At 37.5% G+C, this 17,043-nt stretch overlaps 1 protein-coding gene across 1 annotated transcript in view; it reads left to right on the forward strand.

Annotated features, from left to right (window-relative positions):
- The first annotated feature begins 250 nt into the window (after positions 1-250).
- The window catches only part of LOC117388693 (cadherin-7-like), a 54,153-nt gene continuing 37,360 nt past the window's right edge, over positions 251-17,043 (forward strand). The window contains exons 1-2 of the mRNA XM_055230098.1: positions 251-408; positions 15,391-15,570. Of these exons, the coding sequence (XP_055086073.1) occupies positions 15,526-15,570 (45 nt within the window). The 5' untranslated portion in view covers positions 251-408; positions 15,391-15,525. The remainder of the gene's footprint in view (positions 409-15,390; positions 15,571-17,043) is intronic.

Consider the following 17,043-nt stretch of genomic DNA (forward strand, 5'->3'; position numbering starts at 1 on the left):
AACCTAACCATGACTTTACTACGTAACCAACTCCCCTGATAAACAACAGATTGTTCGAAATTGGAAAGAAGATAGAAATCCATTTGTAAGTCTGGACTCTTAGTATTTGCATGGCGATGAAGGCTCGGAGTGTTTCTACGGAGACAATACAGCCCCTTGTTTGCTCGTCCCTGCAAGTTTGAGGGCCTTGGAGCCGGAGAAAGGGGAGGTCGTCAGCGCGCAGGGGGATTATGCATTGTAAAACGCACACGTATCTCCAGTCTGGGCCATTGTGCTGGGGAGAATGACACTCCAGTATAGCAGGGGTATTTAGCTAAGCAGATTGTGTTTTCTTGCCTGGCGGAGATGATCGGTTTGGACAGAGTTCGGGGACTTGAGGCCGCGGAGATGGATCAACTGGACAAACAGGTGGGTGTGGTGCCAGACGGTGTTTAACTCAAGAGTGCTTCTGTGGTGAGAGGCTAGACAATTGGAAATGTACAAGGGGAGAATTAATAATAGGATTACACAGCGTTTGATTGTTGATAACTAAGTACGAAATGCGGCAAAATTTTGTAGTAGAAGTAAAAGTGGAATTTGTGACAAGAAACAACTTTTATCCAAGTAACAATGTGAAAACTAGTTTTTACCCTGGCACAATTTAGTAATGAAACGAGCTGTAGCTTAGGCAACTGTATGTTATCCCAGCAGGTCTACGTGTTTGCTAGATAGTGTTCCGGTGTTCTTGTACTTGTAGGAGCAACAATAGCTTTTTCTATCATACACTGACATTCTAAAACACCTAATATTTCATGCAGAGAGATGGCGCAGGTAAAATTAATAGGGTTTTTAAATCCTAGAATAAGATACTGACAGAAGGGGGACATGACCCATATTCCCCCTATTGATTACATGGTATTTTCATAAGAAGTATCTATATAATAAACAAAAAAAAAATTGACTGGATCATTTTATTAGTGAGGAGACCTATTAAACCTACACCTAATTTAATATTATTTTTTAGCTGTCCTCATCTGTGTTAAATAGCATTGGCCTGTGTTGTCATCTGAAACGCACTAATAGGAGATTTAAGTGGCAAAATGATCCTAATCCTAAATTCCAATTGTTGAAACTAAGATAAAAGTGACATTTCAACCACTGATCTCCCCCAGGTCAACCACGTTAGCTTCATTAAGTAGCAATTGCTCAATACTCCTTATACTACATCTGTTTAAGGAAAAACTAAGTTAAAATCAAAGCAAGCATATCTGAAATAAGTTATCGACACGTAAATAAAAAATAGAGCTGTGTACCTTTAAGAATCCTTTCAAGGGATTCGGAGGGAGGCAAAGGAGCTGAAAGTCATTTTAGTAGAATACAATCAATTTGAAACGAAGCCCGCAGGTATTTGTCACAGAGCACAAATCTGTAAATTTCCTGCATCATTTAAGATGGCTCCTGGCTCTCCGCTCGTGTTGCGCTGCTGAAATAAATATGATTTTGAAAAATGTAAAAGAATGGCCATTTAGAGAATATTAATAAAATGTCACAGAGAAACATCGATATTTCAGATCGTTGGCGTGTGGTGTCGATGAAAACGGCTTTTTAAATTCTGCTTTGCGTAGCGTTCTGACTCGAGGCGTTAGTAACAAAATATGGTGTGGGTTTACCGCGAACGACGATGCTATGTTTATTTAAAGGGATGAATAAGAGTACTATTTCATAAGTAAAATGGCAAAATGAATACTGACTGGGTCCTAGAGTCAACAGCAGCAATATATAGTATCTGTATATGCAAATAATGGACAGCAAGCATAAAGGTTTCAAGGACACATATTATGCAAAACTGACATTTATGAACTTTTCATCAACATTCATTACAGCTGCATGGTTATATCTGAGCATGTTGATTATCATGTAGATGTCAGTAGACAGTGAGCTATACGTGGTCATTATTTAAGTTCTAAAACATATGGCAGAGCAAAAGTACTCAAAGCAAAGGTACTCAAGGCCCATAAGAATACAAATAATACAAATAGAATACAAATAATGCATGAGTAAAATTACCCTCATACCAAAATTTAATGTGAATACATGTACAAACTTACAGCTTACAATTTTAGATTTTTGCAGTTGCTTTTGATACACTGAAGACTGAAATATGAAAGTCAATTAAAATATCAGAAAAATGTAACAAAAGTCATATCAGTTTGGAGCAAGTTTTAAGCTAATTAGAAGGAAGGAACATTGAAATCTACACAGTTGAGTGTAATTTAAAAGGATTTGATTGTACAAAGGTTGTCAAACTACAGTTACTGTGATTAAGACTAAGACACTTTAAGGCAAAAGCAGTGGCAGCTAGTGGTATATTTTTGGGAGGTGTGCTGGTGTACCTTTATACTATATTATACTATATGTATATTATATATAGGCACTTCTACATAGGCAGGCTTATATACATATATATTATATTATAGGCTATATATGAAGGATCAAGTTTACTTTATTGGTACCAACAAGTACATGTTGTTTGGTTGTGAGTCAGCTCATTTATTCTCACATATGCACATCATTTGGAAAAGTGACTACAGTGCATAGTTGAGTCAGTGCAGACTAATCAGACTAAAACTCCTTAGAAACAATGCATTAAAAACAAGAGAACAAATACGACACATGTGCGTAGGGGCATAAATAAGACAAGTATAATAACAGCACTTGTTCAGGGCACTTACGGCTGCTGGAACAAAGGTGCTTTTGTAGTGCTTGGTTTTACAGAGAGGCTTTTTAAACCTCCATTGTGATGGGAGCAGTTGGAACTGTATATATAACTATATATAAAGTATAAGAGCCCACAGGCTGTAATACCTGCATAAGACCAGATGCCAGACTGTCACTAATGGCTGAACTATATATTGAATAAATCCAAATAACGAGTCACTCAGGCACCTGCCCTGCACTTGCACAATATTTGGTTATCACAATAAGAACACAACACACAGCCAAATGCAATGTTTACACAGCGACACAACCTGATCCATCACTCACAACCAGCACAAGCACCACAAACTTTAACTCATGAGGCTGCTGTAACTAAAGCAAAAGGTGACACTCACAACATGAACACAGAGCATGTGCACAGTTCCACCCAAACACACCAAACATCAGAGCAGCCTACATCACAACCACAAGCTCATTTTACACACTATTTAACTGTGAGACTCCGTCCTCAAATATGCCCAAAGCTAATGAAAACAAACATCTTACCTTGCTTCTCCAACAGGCTGAAGCAGAGTGCATCATCTATTCACTGTCCTGTTGGCTGTGTCAAGTTTATAATTTAGTCCAATACAAACAGATGAAACTGGTCCAAGTCACGGTCCAATTGGGTCCACAAGGTGCAGAGGTTTAGGCAAAAGAAATGACTAGACACTAGCCGCTAACCAGTGTGAATCAAAATAAGAACACGATGAATATACACCACAGCCAGTTAGATGTGCTGCTTCCAGCTTAATACAAATCCTCTTTCTTTCTTCTGGTAAATGCTTCGCAAAAAGGGTTCAGCTGAGGAGAAGACACAGAAATCTCCCCAAAAAACTGTTCCTCTGATGCACTTTGATTTGAAGATGAAGTAGACATACCTTCCACTGACACAGTTCCACTCATTTTGTAGTAAAATGTTGGTAGTGGAGAGTTGGTGGTTGGTGGGACATAGCTAGCAGCTGGCTGAATCGCAATAGGTCAGATCTTTGACAGAATTTTCTGAAGCCCAATCACTTGATTTGAGTGCGCTCCTGCCTGTGCCCCAAAAACGTACGTCACAGTTGGACAAAAGCACCGGATTTGACATGATTAAAATATGCAGATATACTTTACATTTTACGCAGAATATGAAACGTACAGCCTAAAACAAAACAATAACTTTATTCATTTTTTATTTTGGTCAAATTTGGAAGTGCGTTGACTTGCGCCCCCTATTGACCAGCCACCACTGGGCAAAAGTTACAGCAAAACAGTGGTGTTTTATTGGTCAAAATGGCAAAACAAAAATCCATTTCACGTTCTCTGCATCTGCTCTGCGTCACACATCACTGGTTAACTCAGCCTTCCACTCACTCAGAGCAAGAGAATGACCAACAGAAGGTGAGCACAGTATACCAGTAGCTCCAAAATGGCCTGTTGTCATAACCAGATCACAATTTGATTTTATATTTATGGTATCTGTAATGACACTAAGACTCTGTTCACAGTTGTTTACACATAACACCAAAACTAGAATTAAGTTGGCACAAAATCAGTACTAAATCCAGGCTAGACCTAAGCTAAACCCGAACTAGAACAGCAAAAAAAACAAGTGCATTTCACGACCCAAACTGATAACTAACCAGGAATGTGAGAGCCAAATTGCAACTATAGTTCTTTACCTACCACCCCCAGTAATCCAGCTTATGTATTCCTTTTCTCACGCTGTTCACTTAATAGTTTTTATTCATTTATAACGTTTAAAGTTGCATTATAAAACTTTTTCAGGTGGATGATCCGCTACCTGCTTGTCTTATGAAGATATTGCAGCTTTACCTGTAGCTTTACCTCATTTATTCTATTCCCATTGCAAAAACATGCATTCACTGTGATCGGGCTCACCTCTGCACAGATCTGACTAGTATGGAGGTAGATACATTTATAGCCATATGGTAGTTCAGTCCAGGGAAAAGAATAACTTCTCCATGGAGACGAGCAGCGCTATTCTATATTTCCTCAACTACTGTTTGCGACAGCACATCTGAACATTACACTTCCCCTGATGCACGTCACCAGAGATCTGCATCACTTTTCTAATAATAACCTCCACTTGTGTGTGAATAATCAAATCAAACAAGCCACTTTACAACGAGCACATGACGCCTCTACATTCCCCCTGCGCTCGCTCCCGCACTCGCGTACCACTCGGGCCCCTGATCCCATCTACGGTCCCCACTGCGCGTCAGCTCTCATGGTTTTATGACACTGAGCGGTAAACAAGCCCTCGTGATGGCCTCCCCTGGGACCAATTACAGCTGGTTTGTCTTGGAAGGGTGATCTTAAGCAAGTTGCGTTGAAACAGATGGCTTCCCTCCAACATTACAAATTGCCGTTATTGTAAATGGTGCCAATATCGTCCCAAACGTATACAGTTTTACATGTCGGGTTCATTTGCGGGGATGTGTTTGCTAATTTCGTGATTAATTCTACAAGAGGAATATTAAATACGGTAATTAATAGAAAACAGATTCAAGCTTGCTTATTTTCATCTTGGCAGGCGATGTGTAGCCAGACTTCTAAAAGGGAGTGACTCTTGCCCCCATAAGACATGAAGCTACGATTATGTAACTTTTTAAAGAAACAATATGTTAAAGTAAAATCATGTTTTTTCATAATCGATGCTTTTATTGTACTGAAAAACATAGAAAAACATACATCTTTACTGTGAGTGGGTTTACATCTGCACAAACCTGACTTTTATTTGGCATGGAGAGCTTCCTTCTGCTTGTTTCCAGGGAAATGTTGTTGCTATGGCTATAATGTCCCACAATATAGCATAAAACTAATCTATCTCCATGGAGAATGTTCCAAAGAATGTTCCATTTTAACTTTTTATTTCCATGAAATTGACTTTCTATTTCCAGAAGGTTGCATACTATCAGTTTAAGTTTGCTAATGAACCTTCTTTCGAAGGTACAATTTAATTAAAAAGTATATATAATATTAAATGTATACTATGATCTAAGAGTTTGTTTGTTTTTCTTAAAGGTGGACTAGGCAAATTTTCTAGTCAGATGTGCCACCATGGAGATGATATTGCTTTGCTTAGAATGTTCCACAGTACAGCATTAAACCTATGTATCTCTATGAACACCAGCAGATGATGCCAAATTGCAGGTCAGAACTGTAGAGATGGAATAATGCATGTTTTCCAGGGTTATTTTTGGCACTAAAAACAAATGAATGCCAGATGAACAGATTTAATGCCATTTTTGTTCTTACATTTTTGTGTGTTTTGAATGGTTGCATCATTTTGACAAAAGCATAAAACACTTGAGTTGATAATTTGAGCAAGGAAAAAAAATATGTTTTTATATGTATATCTATATGGTTTTTATCTATCTATATCTATCTATCTATCTATCTATCTATCTATCTATCTATCTATCTATCTATCTATCTATCTATCTATCTATCTATCTATCTATCTATCTATCTATCTATCTATCTATCTATCTATATATATATATATATATATATATATATATATATATATATATATATATATATATATATATATATATATATAAACCATAATGCAATCACAGCCCTTTGTCCTCCTGTCGTATGGAGGGAACCATGGAACAGAGCCCAATTAGAGCTAATGACTGGCTGTCGAGCACCGACCACTCTGCAAGTAGCAAACCTCACGTCAGAAACAAGACCTGCTTTTAGAACATTGACCAAGAAACTACAATGTCACTTTTCATTTTCCACATAATTCAGATAAAGGGCAGGTGCCTATATAACTTTGAGAGAAATCTACTGTTTTTGAAAGAATAAAATAAAACAAAATATCCAAACTTATGATCCACAAATGTTGAACCTTATCATTATTTGTTTGGGATTGGCTCCACAAACTTGTCATGTTATTCTTATGATTTAAAGTCCTTTAAACAGACAACAGTCACGTCTTTGGAGCTGAATAATGGCACAATAAGATATTAACCATAAAACAGGTCAACAAATCTGCAATCTGACAGTTAAACAGCAAATTCCATCATAGAATGTTGGCCTGCCCTCCAGCTCAGGGTTAAAATATAGATATTGAAGAATGTGAATGTGACCTATTGCTGGTTTTCAGATTCTCGAATGTATTAGTATATTTTGCCATGAAATATCCAAAACGTAGATTTATAAATGTTGGAACTGATCATTTCTTTTAGTGTTGAACCTGCTTATTTGTATTAATGACTACACCCATCAGAACTAAATGTTATTAGCCTGTAGAATGTTGTGATGTCAATGTTATAAAAAGGCCTAAGGACCAATCATAGAACATTTTTATAGGAAGTACTTATTAAGTGCTATGAAGTCAGCTGTCACTCATGGATACGGGTTTTACTTGGTTGCCATCACCTTTGCTATTTACAGGCCTGGTGCCGAGAGATTTTTGTCGTACTCGTCATCTTTCCCTTGAGTTTTGTCACATATTTTCTCCAAAAAACACTCTGGCAACTGGCAACCAAACATCTGTTGGCGCACACAATATAGTTGTTTTTAGAACCATGAGAATAATGATAAATGTGTGACATATTTTCATTTTTGGAATGTTGTTTATAATAGTATTTTTGTCCAATTTTAAATTCTCAAATTTTATTCCAGATGAGAAAAATTCTCAAGAAAAGAATATGTTTATGATGCAGGTAAAGCGCCAAGGCACACTTCACAATCGTTTGAATCTTAAACCTCGTTCATCTAATGTTTTTTCTAGTAGTAGTAGTTTATTTTGGTCACAGGTATATGTGGGTATTATTCCAGAAACAATAACATGCAAAAAGCTCTATTACTGACCTCTGCTAATCATTAGCGTAGTTAACTCACACACAAATTTGAGTCGATGGAGAGGCCCACAAGATGATTCTATATAATGGGTCAATGATGCCACTGATTTGCTCTTAAGCCTCATTTTCAGTGGTTTGGTTTGGAGCGGATGAGTACAGGCCACAAGTGTTTCCACTGTCTAAAGTGAACTGCAGAGGCCCGTTTGAGGGGTCCAACGCAGACCCTAGTAGAAACTAGCTCCCACGGTGGTCTGGGGCTGATACAGAAAGGCTCCAGGTATGAAACAGATGAGTGGATAAGAGAGAACACAGTCAGGCGAAAAGAAGACAGCAAAAACACATATAAACATAAAATAAGCATTTTTCATCAAACACTGACTTGATCTTGCGATAAACCACTGTATTTCTAGTTATGGCAACTTAAATGTTGAGCGGACATGCTCTTCAAAACAAATCTAGCACAAATTCAACAGCTGTTTCCTGTTTATGGATGTACGGCTCTAACATATAAAGATGTTATATTTCCAGTGCATAATGTATCTAACATGAGCCAAACAAAGTTCATTACATAATCAGACTCTAAAACATGACGTAGAGGTGCAGAGAAGTGAAATGAATGTAGAAAAAGCTGACGATAAATTGGAAGGTTTGTGTTTACGCTAACTTTAGCCTCGTCTCACAAACTTGGAATTACTAAACATCTTTTAGTGAATCACTGAGATCGGCCATACAATTAATAGTATAATTCAGGTATAATTTAGATTATATTTATTAAGCAAACATGACTTATGTTTGGGTGATGTCAGTGTCTCACTGAGCAGAATCTTGCCCCTGGAGTTGGAGCCGTGCTCAGGGCATGGAACACAACTCGGCTGGAGGGAGCTGCGGCAAACAGACCCGCTCCAAGGAGGCCCCAAACGAACTGTGTCAGTGGAAAAAAGGTTATAAGTTAGTCTGGTTCCTTCTCAAAATGTAGGTCCATTACATTAGATCATTAAGCCTTGCTTTTAAGTTGGGTCCACCTTGTTTAAGCATGATTTAGTCCAGACTTTGGGCTATATACCTTGAGATAGGTTGAGCCTGAGATTTGTTCGAAAAAAAAAAAGTATTCATCTGTGCACAGAGGTTTGTAGAGGAGCCAAGTGACAATTTCGCTACTATGAGAACTGGGTCTTAAGGGAATTTGAGGACAGCACAATATTTGCTGAAGGATAGACCAAGCCCATAAAGAAAACACAACAAATATCTTTATATTGTCAATATAAAGCTTTTGTCACATGTGACGTAGTGGTAAAAATATAGTGTCTGAAAACTACTCTAAGAAGTAAATTTTAATTAAAAAGTTTCTGCTTGTGAAAATGTACTCAGTTATTAGACCTGTTAACAATGCATTCAAGTTGTGAAACAGTTTGAGATTATCGCGTGTTCATTCAGAGACGGCTTCAAGCATGCTTATGTCTCCAAATTTATACGTTTGACAAACTTTAAGTGTAAAAAAAAAAATAAAAACAATTCTCACCTTCAACTTTCATGCTGTTCAAGCCAATTTATGAATCCACTGACGTGTATAAGAATACTTCACAAAACAGTCTGCGCTTTCTCTTTAAGACCGTCTAGATTTGCTGCCGTGTTTCAGGAAATCATTTTTTCCTCAAGATTTTGATTAGCTGGGCCTATTTTCAGAAAGGCTTGTTAACATGTAAACATCTGTTGACTCATGCAACATTGCGACAGCATGGTTTTTTTTTTTCCCCCATTGAATCTCTGGCATGTTGGCAGATTGCGTTCACCAGGTTCATATAAGAAAGCTGTTGTCTTGGCTCAAAGATTTTTTTTTTGGGACAAAATACCGGACCGAAAACCTCTCACGATTCACTGGTCACTAATTGGAATGTCACTCCGCAGTCAGCGCTAGGAGATATGAACACAACATAAGCACAAACACGTGTGCTCATTCTGCCTGTGTCCAAATTGAATCTCAAAAATGAAGGCCCGTGTCAGTAATTGATTTTACCACCTCGTTACAAATGCTTCGCGACAGCTAATTTACTTTTACAAGATTAAACAAGAGCATTATGGGGCGGTAAAAGTGCTCATACTGCTACTGCTGCTCCAGAGTCTTCACTGGAAGTACATATGGGATGAGTATGTGAGATTAATAGATTGTCGTCATTAATCTTTGAAGTACTATGGCGTTTGTCAGTTTTGTTCAGGCACAGTTTGGAGGTAGGGTTAGTATTGAGAAAAAAAAAAAGTGTTGAAAATCAGATGCCAATCGATACTAAAATCAGTACTGCAAATAGATAGTCAATTCAACAAATATTGATACTGAAAAAATCCCATAAACATGACAAAAATGCACTTCTCGTGAACAGTAACTAATCTTGAACTTTAGCAACACCACAACCACATGGTAACTTGAAGAAAGCACTATTATTCTATGGTCTGTATCAAAATTGGTACCAAGCCTTTTCCTTGATATCAAAATCAAGTTTGAATTTTTAGTATCATGACAACACTATTTGGAGGAATACGTTGGTGTTAAAAATCCAAGTTCTTTTCATATACAGTACTTTTGTTTGGGAAGTTACTTGTATTTGTCCTTGTTAGACAAACATTATTGATTCACAAATGACATTACCAGGACCTTGGATACAGTTACTTGAAAACAGAACAACTGTATGGTATAAACGATGTTGTATTTCTGCTGCAGTTATTTCAATTAGTTCACATCTAAAATGCAAAGTTTTAATCCAATTATATAATAAAATCCCTAAACCAGACCATGTTATAATGTTGTTTCCTCATGAGAAACAGACCTGGAGTTGCACTTTGTTTCATTCACACATGTTTAACACACAAACCCTGCATATTTAGGCAGAGTTCTTCTCTCAAACTGAAAACACTCTGTTCCACCTTGTGATGTCATGTGGTAATACAGGAAATGCTCCATTGTGTTTTTAAACTCCATACACCTTCATTAGAATCATTTGGATGATTTCAGTCTTGGAATTCCCAATCTCTACTGAACAAAAGGTAAAAGGTAGCTGTTAACTTGAAAACTACCGCTTCATGACATCACAAGGTGGAGCAGAGGATTTTGAGCTTGGGAGATGTCGAGAGACTGATAAAAGATTACTCAAACATGTGAATGAAACAAAACACAACTCCAGGTAGGTAACAGCAGTACATCTTTTATTCCACACATTTTATTGTAAAGACAGCTATTTGTGAATCAAATATTTATATTGTTGATACCACTATACTGTAAAAGGCTTCTTTGGAGAATAAAATCTATGAGGGAGCAATCACAATATTACCCAATCACATACAGTGTTGGATGAGAACCATGTAAAAACAACAGCTTCTCTGTCGTAGTTCAACAACAATGTGAGAGACAGGACTAGACAGGACTAAGTGGGTGGGTTAACAGATCATTCTGCAACACATTCTTCATTCTGCAACACATTCTTCACTCATGGTTCAAAATCAGGTCCAGGTCTCTAATGCTCAAGTAATGCTCTCAAGTTGTATTAGAATGTCATCTGTTCAATCTCTTAGTACTCCTACAAAAGCTAACATCATATAGCTTTTGTGGCATCATCCCCTCTGTAGTGTTTGTGCATGCGTTTCCAGTATTTCTAATGGCTGACTTTGCCCGTCCTTACACTCTTGACCCCGATCCAAGCGCTTGTTATAATCGCGGCATTGATTGTAGCGTAGCTGTGCCGTAGCCGTGTGTGTGTTGTCTCTGTGTGTGTTTTTGTGCGACCGCAGGAGACATTGATCTAATTAGAAGTCTTCATTAGTCAGCGCCAGAGTGCAGTGTCATGCTTAAGGAATGATGTCTCCACAGCACAACACAAAGCGCGGCCCTGTCTGAATCCCAAACAGGATGCTGCCTTCAGGGGCCCTGGGAGAGACGGCAGTGCAGACAAAGAGATGTTTCTCCGGCGATGTGTGGTGGCTTTCTTGGAATTGTTGTTAGTTAGAGTGTATAAATCTTCAGAGCAAAATAGATTGGCTATATAAGGGTAACCAATTTGTCAAAAAGTTTCCAAGTTAAATTATCTGGTGGTGAATAAAATGTCAGTGGAAAAAACTAGCACGAAGGATGTATCTCAAAACACATTGAATCTTTCAGTTACCAACATCTTAAACCCAATAAAACAATATAGACCTTTCCAGAGTTTGTGAATCGGACACTTGGATGTTAGTTGTAGTGAGTAGAGCGTGAAGTTTACCAGCTCTGTGTTTAAACTTCAAAATAAGGGTTTTGTTGTTACTGTTACTGTTGTTGTTACTGTTACTGTTGTTACTATTGGTGTTACTGTTGTTACTATTGGTGTTACTGTTGTTACTGTTATTGTTGTTACTGTTACTGTTGGTGTTGTTACTGTTGTTGTTGTTACTGTTGTTACTGTTGTTGTTACTGTTGTTACTGTTACTGTTGTTGTTACTGTAGTTGTTGTTGTTGTTACTGTTGTTGTTACCGTTGTTGTTGTTACTGTTGTTGTTGCTGTTGTTGCTGTTACTGCTATTACTGTTGCTTGTTGTTGTTAATTATTATTATTATTTTGTATTTTTAAATTTTTTATTGTATTGTATTTTTTGATTTATTGAGTAAGTTGTGAGCTAGTGACAGTAAACAGTCACTATAATTACATAATGCTACGTCCTGCCAAGACATGACATAATTGGCTATTTGGGAATCTCTACGGTTTTCCCCCATGACCCACAAAGGCAGGGCTGTAGAGCTTATTTTAGCACAAAGTACTGATTTAAGAGTCAAATTAGGCCTGTTTAACATTCAAAATTTCTTACTTTAAGGCTATTTTTACTCGACGTGATTTTAATAAAAGTTAGAAATAGAGCTAGCGTTGAACCTTTGTCATTATCAGAATTCATGCATGAAATGGGACAGGCTGTTTTTACACTAAGGACAGCGAAGATGTCATTTTTAATGGATGGATTATGATAATGTTGTGTTAGCATGTAGTGTATGTTATAGCCTACGTAATCTCTCTGTCCGTTTCTGTTGAATTTGTGATGCTTGTTGCCAATTCAGCTTGAAAGTTGCATCATTGTTGCTTGTCATTTCTTTCTTGTATTTACAACATTTTCATAGAAGGCTGTATTGCACTTTAGTGTTGTGATGGTGCACAGACATATGGTGCAAATATTATAGTTAAAAGTTCTGATTTAGGTGGATTCTGGTTCAGAGTGGATGATAAAGTAGTACTGTTGTAACAATAATAAACTTTCAAACTTGATTTTGAAAGAATAAACTTGATACTCAGAGTTTAGACAATAGTCTTTTTCAACATTAAGTCACTGTACTTTCTTTTTTATTACCATATGACCTTGTATCTGTGTAATCCCTCAGTTGTCCAGGTTGGTTCCAGTGGTCCACAACTTGGAAATAACACAGGTGAACTATAATGGTATTAGTAATGGTGTTATTTTTACGAGTAACGAGTAATCTAACTAAAGACTCTTTCCTCTGCTGTAACACCATTAGAATTACTGTCAGTGTAACAGGGCTTTTTATTTTATTGTGAGTCTCAGCAGGTGACAGATCAGACTCAGCTCTCTCGTCTCATTCACACGAGCTGCAAAGTTTTTCCTTTGTTTTGGGAAGTAAACAAGACCAAGACGAGAGATCAGAGACAGACCCTGTTTCAAGAAGCAGGTTTAGTCCAAACTCAGACTTTGCTAATCCTGAAAAATGGTCAACCTAGAGTTTTCAGTTTCACAGAGAGTGAACCTAAACCCTGAGTCAGTCACCATGGTAACACACTCTTTGAGCCTAACCTGGTCCAGAGCAGGTTTTATTCCTCTCACTGAGTTTAACCAGAGTCTGCCCCTGGAGGAGAGGAGATTGGACACTTTCACAGAACTATAGGGACATTTAAAAATAAGTTTGATGATGCATATTCAACTTTTTTCCACTTTCATACATTTTATTACAATTTCAAATTTTTATACAACACTATTTCCTGTTTATGTTGACTTCTTAAATTGGTTTGGTTTATCAGCTTGATATCAAGAGATAGATAATATAATGAATAATAAAAAGATAAAAGTGGAAGTATACAAATATATTTGTGTTTAAATATTACTTAAATATTAAATATTAATTAAGTCGAGTTTAACCTGTCACATGACTTCCTGTCCCTCCCACTTTACGGCTGCTGTGGTGAACCCTCTTTTCTGGGAGCCATTGATCGTGGCTTCTCTCCTCAGATAAACTCAAAGTGAACAAACTCTGAGTGGTCTAACTCTGCTCCAAACCTGTTTTCTGAAACAGGAAATGCTGGGTTGTCTCTGAGTGGGATAACTCTGAGTCAGGAATTAAAGTCAGGACTAGTTCAACCTGCTTTTGTGCCACAGTGATCGGCTAAAACAGAGATCGACTGTAAAGATGACCAATCAGAAGCAGCGTTAGATGGTCATACAGACTTTCCGGACATAAAGTCATTTCCGTGTCATTGGTTTAGAGCTGACAAGCAGGTGAATACTCGCTGTTTTCAACACATATGAGGAAATATGCCAATAGTTGTGGATTTTTTTGGATGCATGTCATTATTTGGCAACTATTTTATGATGGGAGTACAAACAGACCCATAGGGGGAGTGACATGTGCGTTTGGAGTTTACAAATCATTAAAAAGACGTCAGTGTTTTAATCATGGGCACAGCCCTCTGCTTACTGTACTGTTCATACGTGCAGCTAATTTAATATCTGTTGGCGGTTCACCTCTGGTTTTATGTGCATCAGTGCTGTCATGTAACGTGATTATGTTAGTTCTGTTCTGATATCAGTGCATTTGGTAAATGTGTTGTCTGACCAGACTCTGCTGAGTAAAAGGCCCAGTTGTTTTCCATATGTTGCTGTAACTGTAGTCATTGTGTTCTCTGGAGGAGAATAGCTTATAACTGGCTCTGGGTGCATTTAGTGATTTGCAGGATAAACAAGGCTGAATAGAGCTAATTTTTTGTGTAAAAAAGGTGGGGGTGTCGTTTTTAGGATTTAATAGTTACTTTACTGGCAATTAGTTACTTTCTTCACACAGTAATGGAGTTACTAACACAATGACTTTTGGGGAAAAGTAATGGGTAGCTTTCCCCCCAAAGTTGTCCATGGGCATATACTGTGGTCTTAAACTCTTACACAGCTCAAAATTGTTTAAAAGCTATTTAGGAAACATTCATTTCTGTCACGTGAAAGTGACTTTTTTTAGTATCAATACTAGATACTCAAATGAGTATCTAGTTCTGATAAGAGTTTAATTGTCAATTAGTATCTGATTTTTAACCAGTAGGTCTCAGCCAAGTCATGGTTTAGTCCAGTATATGTTATGTTAGGCCATTTGGAAAATGGCAACTGCACCTTAAGACCATGAAACCCCACGTTTATGTGAAGATGTGTGATGTATTTTTCTACACAATGATCTTAACAAAAAATTCAAGTCAAGCAAAAAGTAACTGGAACTAGAAGTTTAAAGTTGATGGAGAACCTGGATGACCTTGACAAAACAAGAGCTAACCACTCTGCCACTGTGCTGTCTGTCTTATACTGTGTGCAGTTTTGCCATCTTCAAATCATTACAGATCCTGTGATTACCGTCTATCCCAACACGCGTATCCGTCTTCTTTTCATCTAATTTACCCTCCATAAAAGTAAAATCTGTCTTTCTTTCCTCCGACATGTATTAATAATAGCTCTGTGTAATTTATGGCTTATTTTTTAAACCCTATACTTCCCTGCTCATGTATTTTTCACATTTTACACTTGTTCCATTAATTACTTTTTTTTTTTTCAACAGACATGATCGCGCATACCAACCACAACGCACCAGGAGAGACAGCCCAGCCCAGCCTGGATCATGAGCTACTGCAGCAGTGAAGGAGAAATCAGCCCATAGTGGACTAGTGACACTTCCACATCCAATTGACTAAACATGAGCTGTGACGAAAGGCAGGGGACAGTGAAAAGAGCTTTTACGGTAACACAAATTTATTTTCATAGAACTTCAAGCAAGTGAAAACAGCTATCAATGTTGTGGCCAAACTAAACTTTTTATAGGATAGACTCAATACCAATTTTGATACCCAAATGATAATTTTAAAAGCAATTATTTTTAGACAATATTGTAATTTTTCACACAAATCAAACTGTTCAGGAAAGGTAAAATTTTATCCAGTTATGTGACTTTTTTTCTTTCTTTTTTTTTTCTTACAGCATCAATACTTAATGTTGAAATGAGTATCTAATTTTGATAATAGTTTTAGCGCTGATTAGTATCTTTTGACAACCCTACTATCTATATTTTTCATTTTAAATCATCATTTCAAAAGTGAAGGTTTTTTAATGTGCAATTAGTAACATAAATTATTATTTGGAGCAATGCCACCCACAGGGAAAAAAATAATTATTGAATAGATTAACACACAGCTTCGCTCAAATGTAGTTGACAGAAACCATGATTAGAAAAAGATGTATGATTTATTACAGGAAAGAGCCTGCAAAGATAAAAAAAACAAAACACATTCTAACCGGGTACAACTTTTACACACTGGGTCATAATTACAGCGGGGATTACCAAGCTATGGATGTTAGTTTACACAATGGGGAAAATCAAGCAACACACTAAAAACAACAGCCTTTTTTGAGAGAATCAATGTGCCTAATCTAACCCTGTGCCAAATAGGTAAACAATAAGACTAATCTGGTCCACTCACCGCTGCTCGCAAACGCCCTACAACAACAGCTATAGTGCGTCTCAATGTGTGAGTATTGGACATAGACTGTACAAAGAAGTGGACTAAGTGAGTGTGACGTCACCCACAGCGTTCGGCTCCAGTCAAATGAAGCTCATCGAGGTCAGTAATTACATGAGCGAATTTGAAGAGGAGTATCATAGCAACCAGGGTAAAAAAATAAAACAGCAGGATCACGGAGAGTGGGTCAATATGAACATTTTAAGGCCAAAATTGGATCAATGGAGCCGGAAAGCACGCACATGCACACTGCCTATTTGGAAAGTGGCGGCTAGCAGGTTAGCTATGTCCATTTATATATACAGTCTATAGCAGGGGTGTCAAACACATTTTCAACGAGGGCCACATCAGCAAAATGGCTGCCGTCAAAGGGCCAGAAGTAAAATAAATGTAACTCCAGTGTTTCTGTATTTATTACTTATTCAAGTTACAAATATTGCATATGCGTTTGCAAAGATGTAAAAATATAGCTGTGTAACTGCGTATCTCCTGATAAAACAACATTTTAAGACCATCATACCTTTTAATTTACCCTGTCGAGGGCCACATAAAATTATGTGGAGGGCCATATTTGAGTTTGACAAATGTGGTCTATAGTTTTGGCTGAATTCCTCCTGCCCTGCTTTGCGTCCATGGCCTGGCTCGATCACGTGTGACATCAGGTGAAGGGCTGATAGAAGGGCACGCATAGCTCATCA

The sequence above is a fragment of the Periophthalmus magnuspinnatus genome, chromosome 20 (genome assembly GCF_009829125.3).
Source record: "Periophthalmus magnuspinnatus isolate fPerMag1 chromosome 20, fPerMag1.2.pri, whole genome shotgun sequence".
In the NCBI taxonomy this organism is placed as follows: domain Eukaryota; kingdom Metazoa; phylum Chordata; class Actinopteri; order Gobiiformes; family Gobiidae; genus Periophthalmus; species Periophthalmus magnuspinnatus.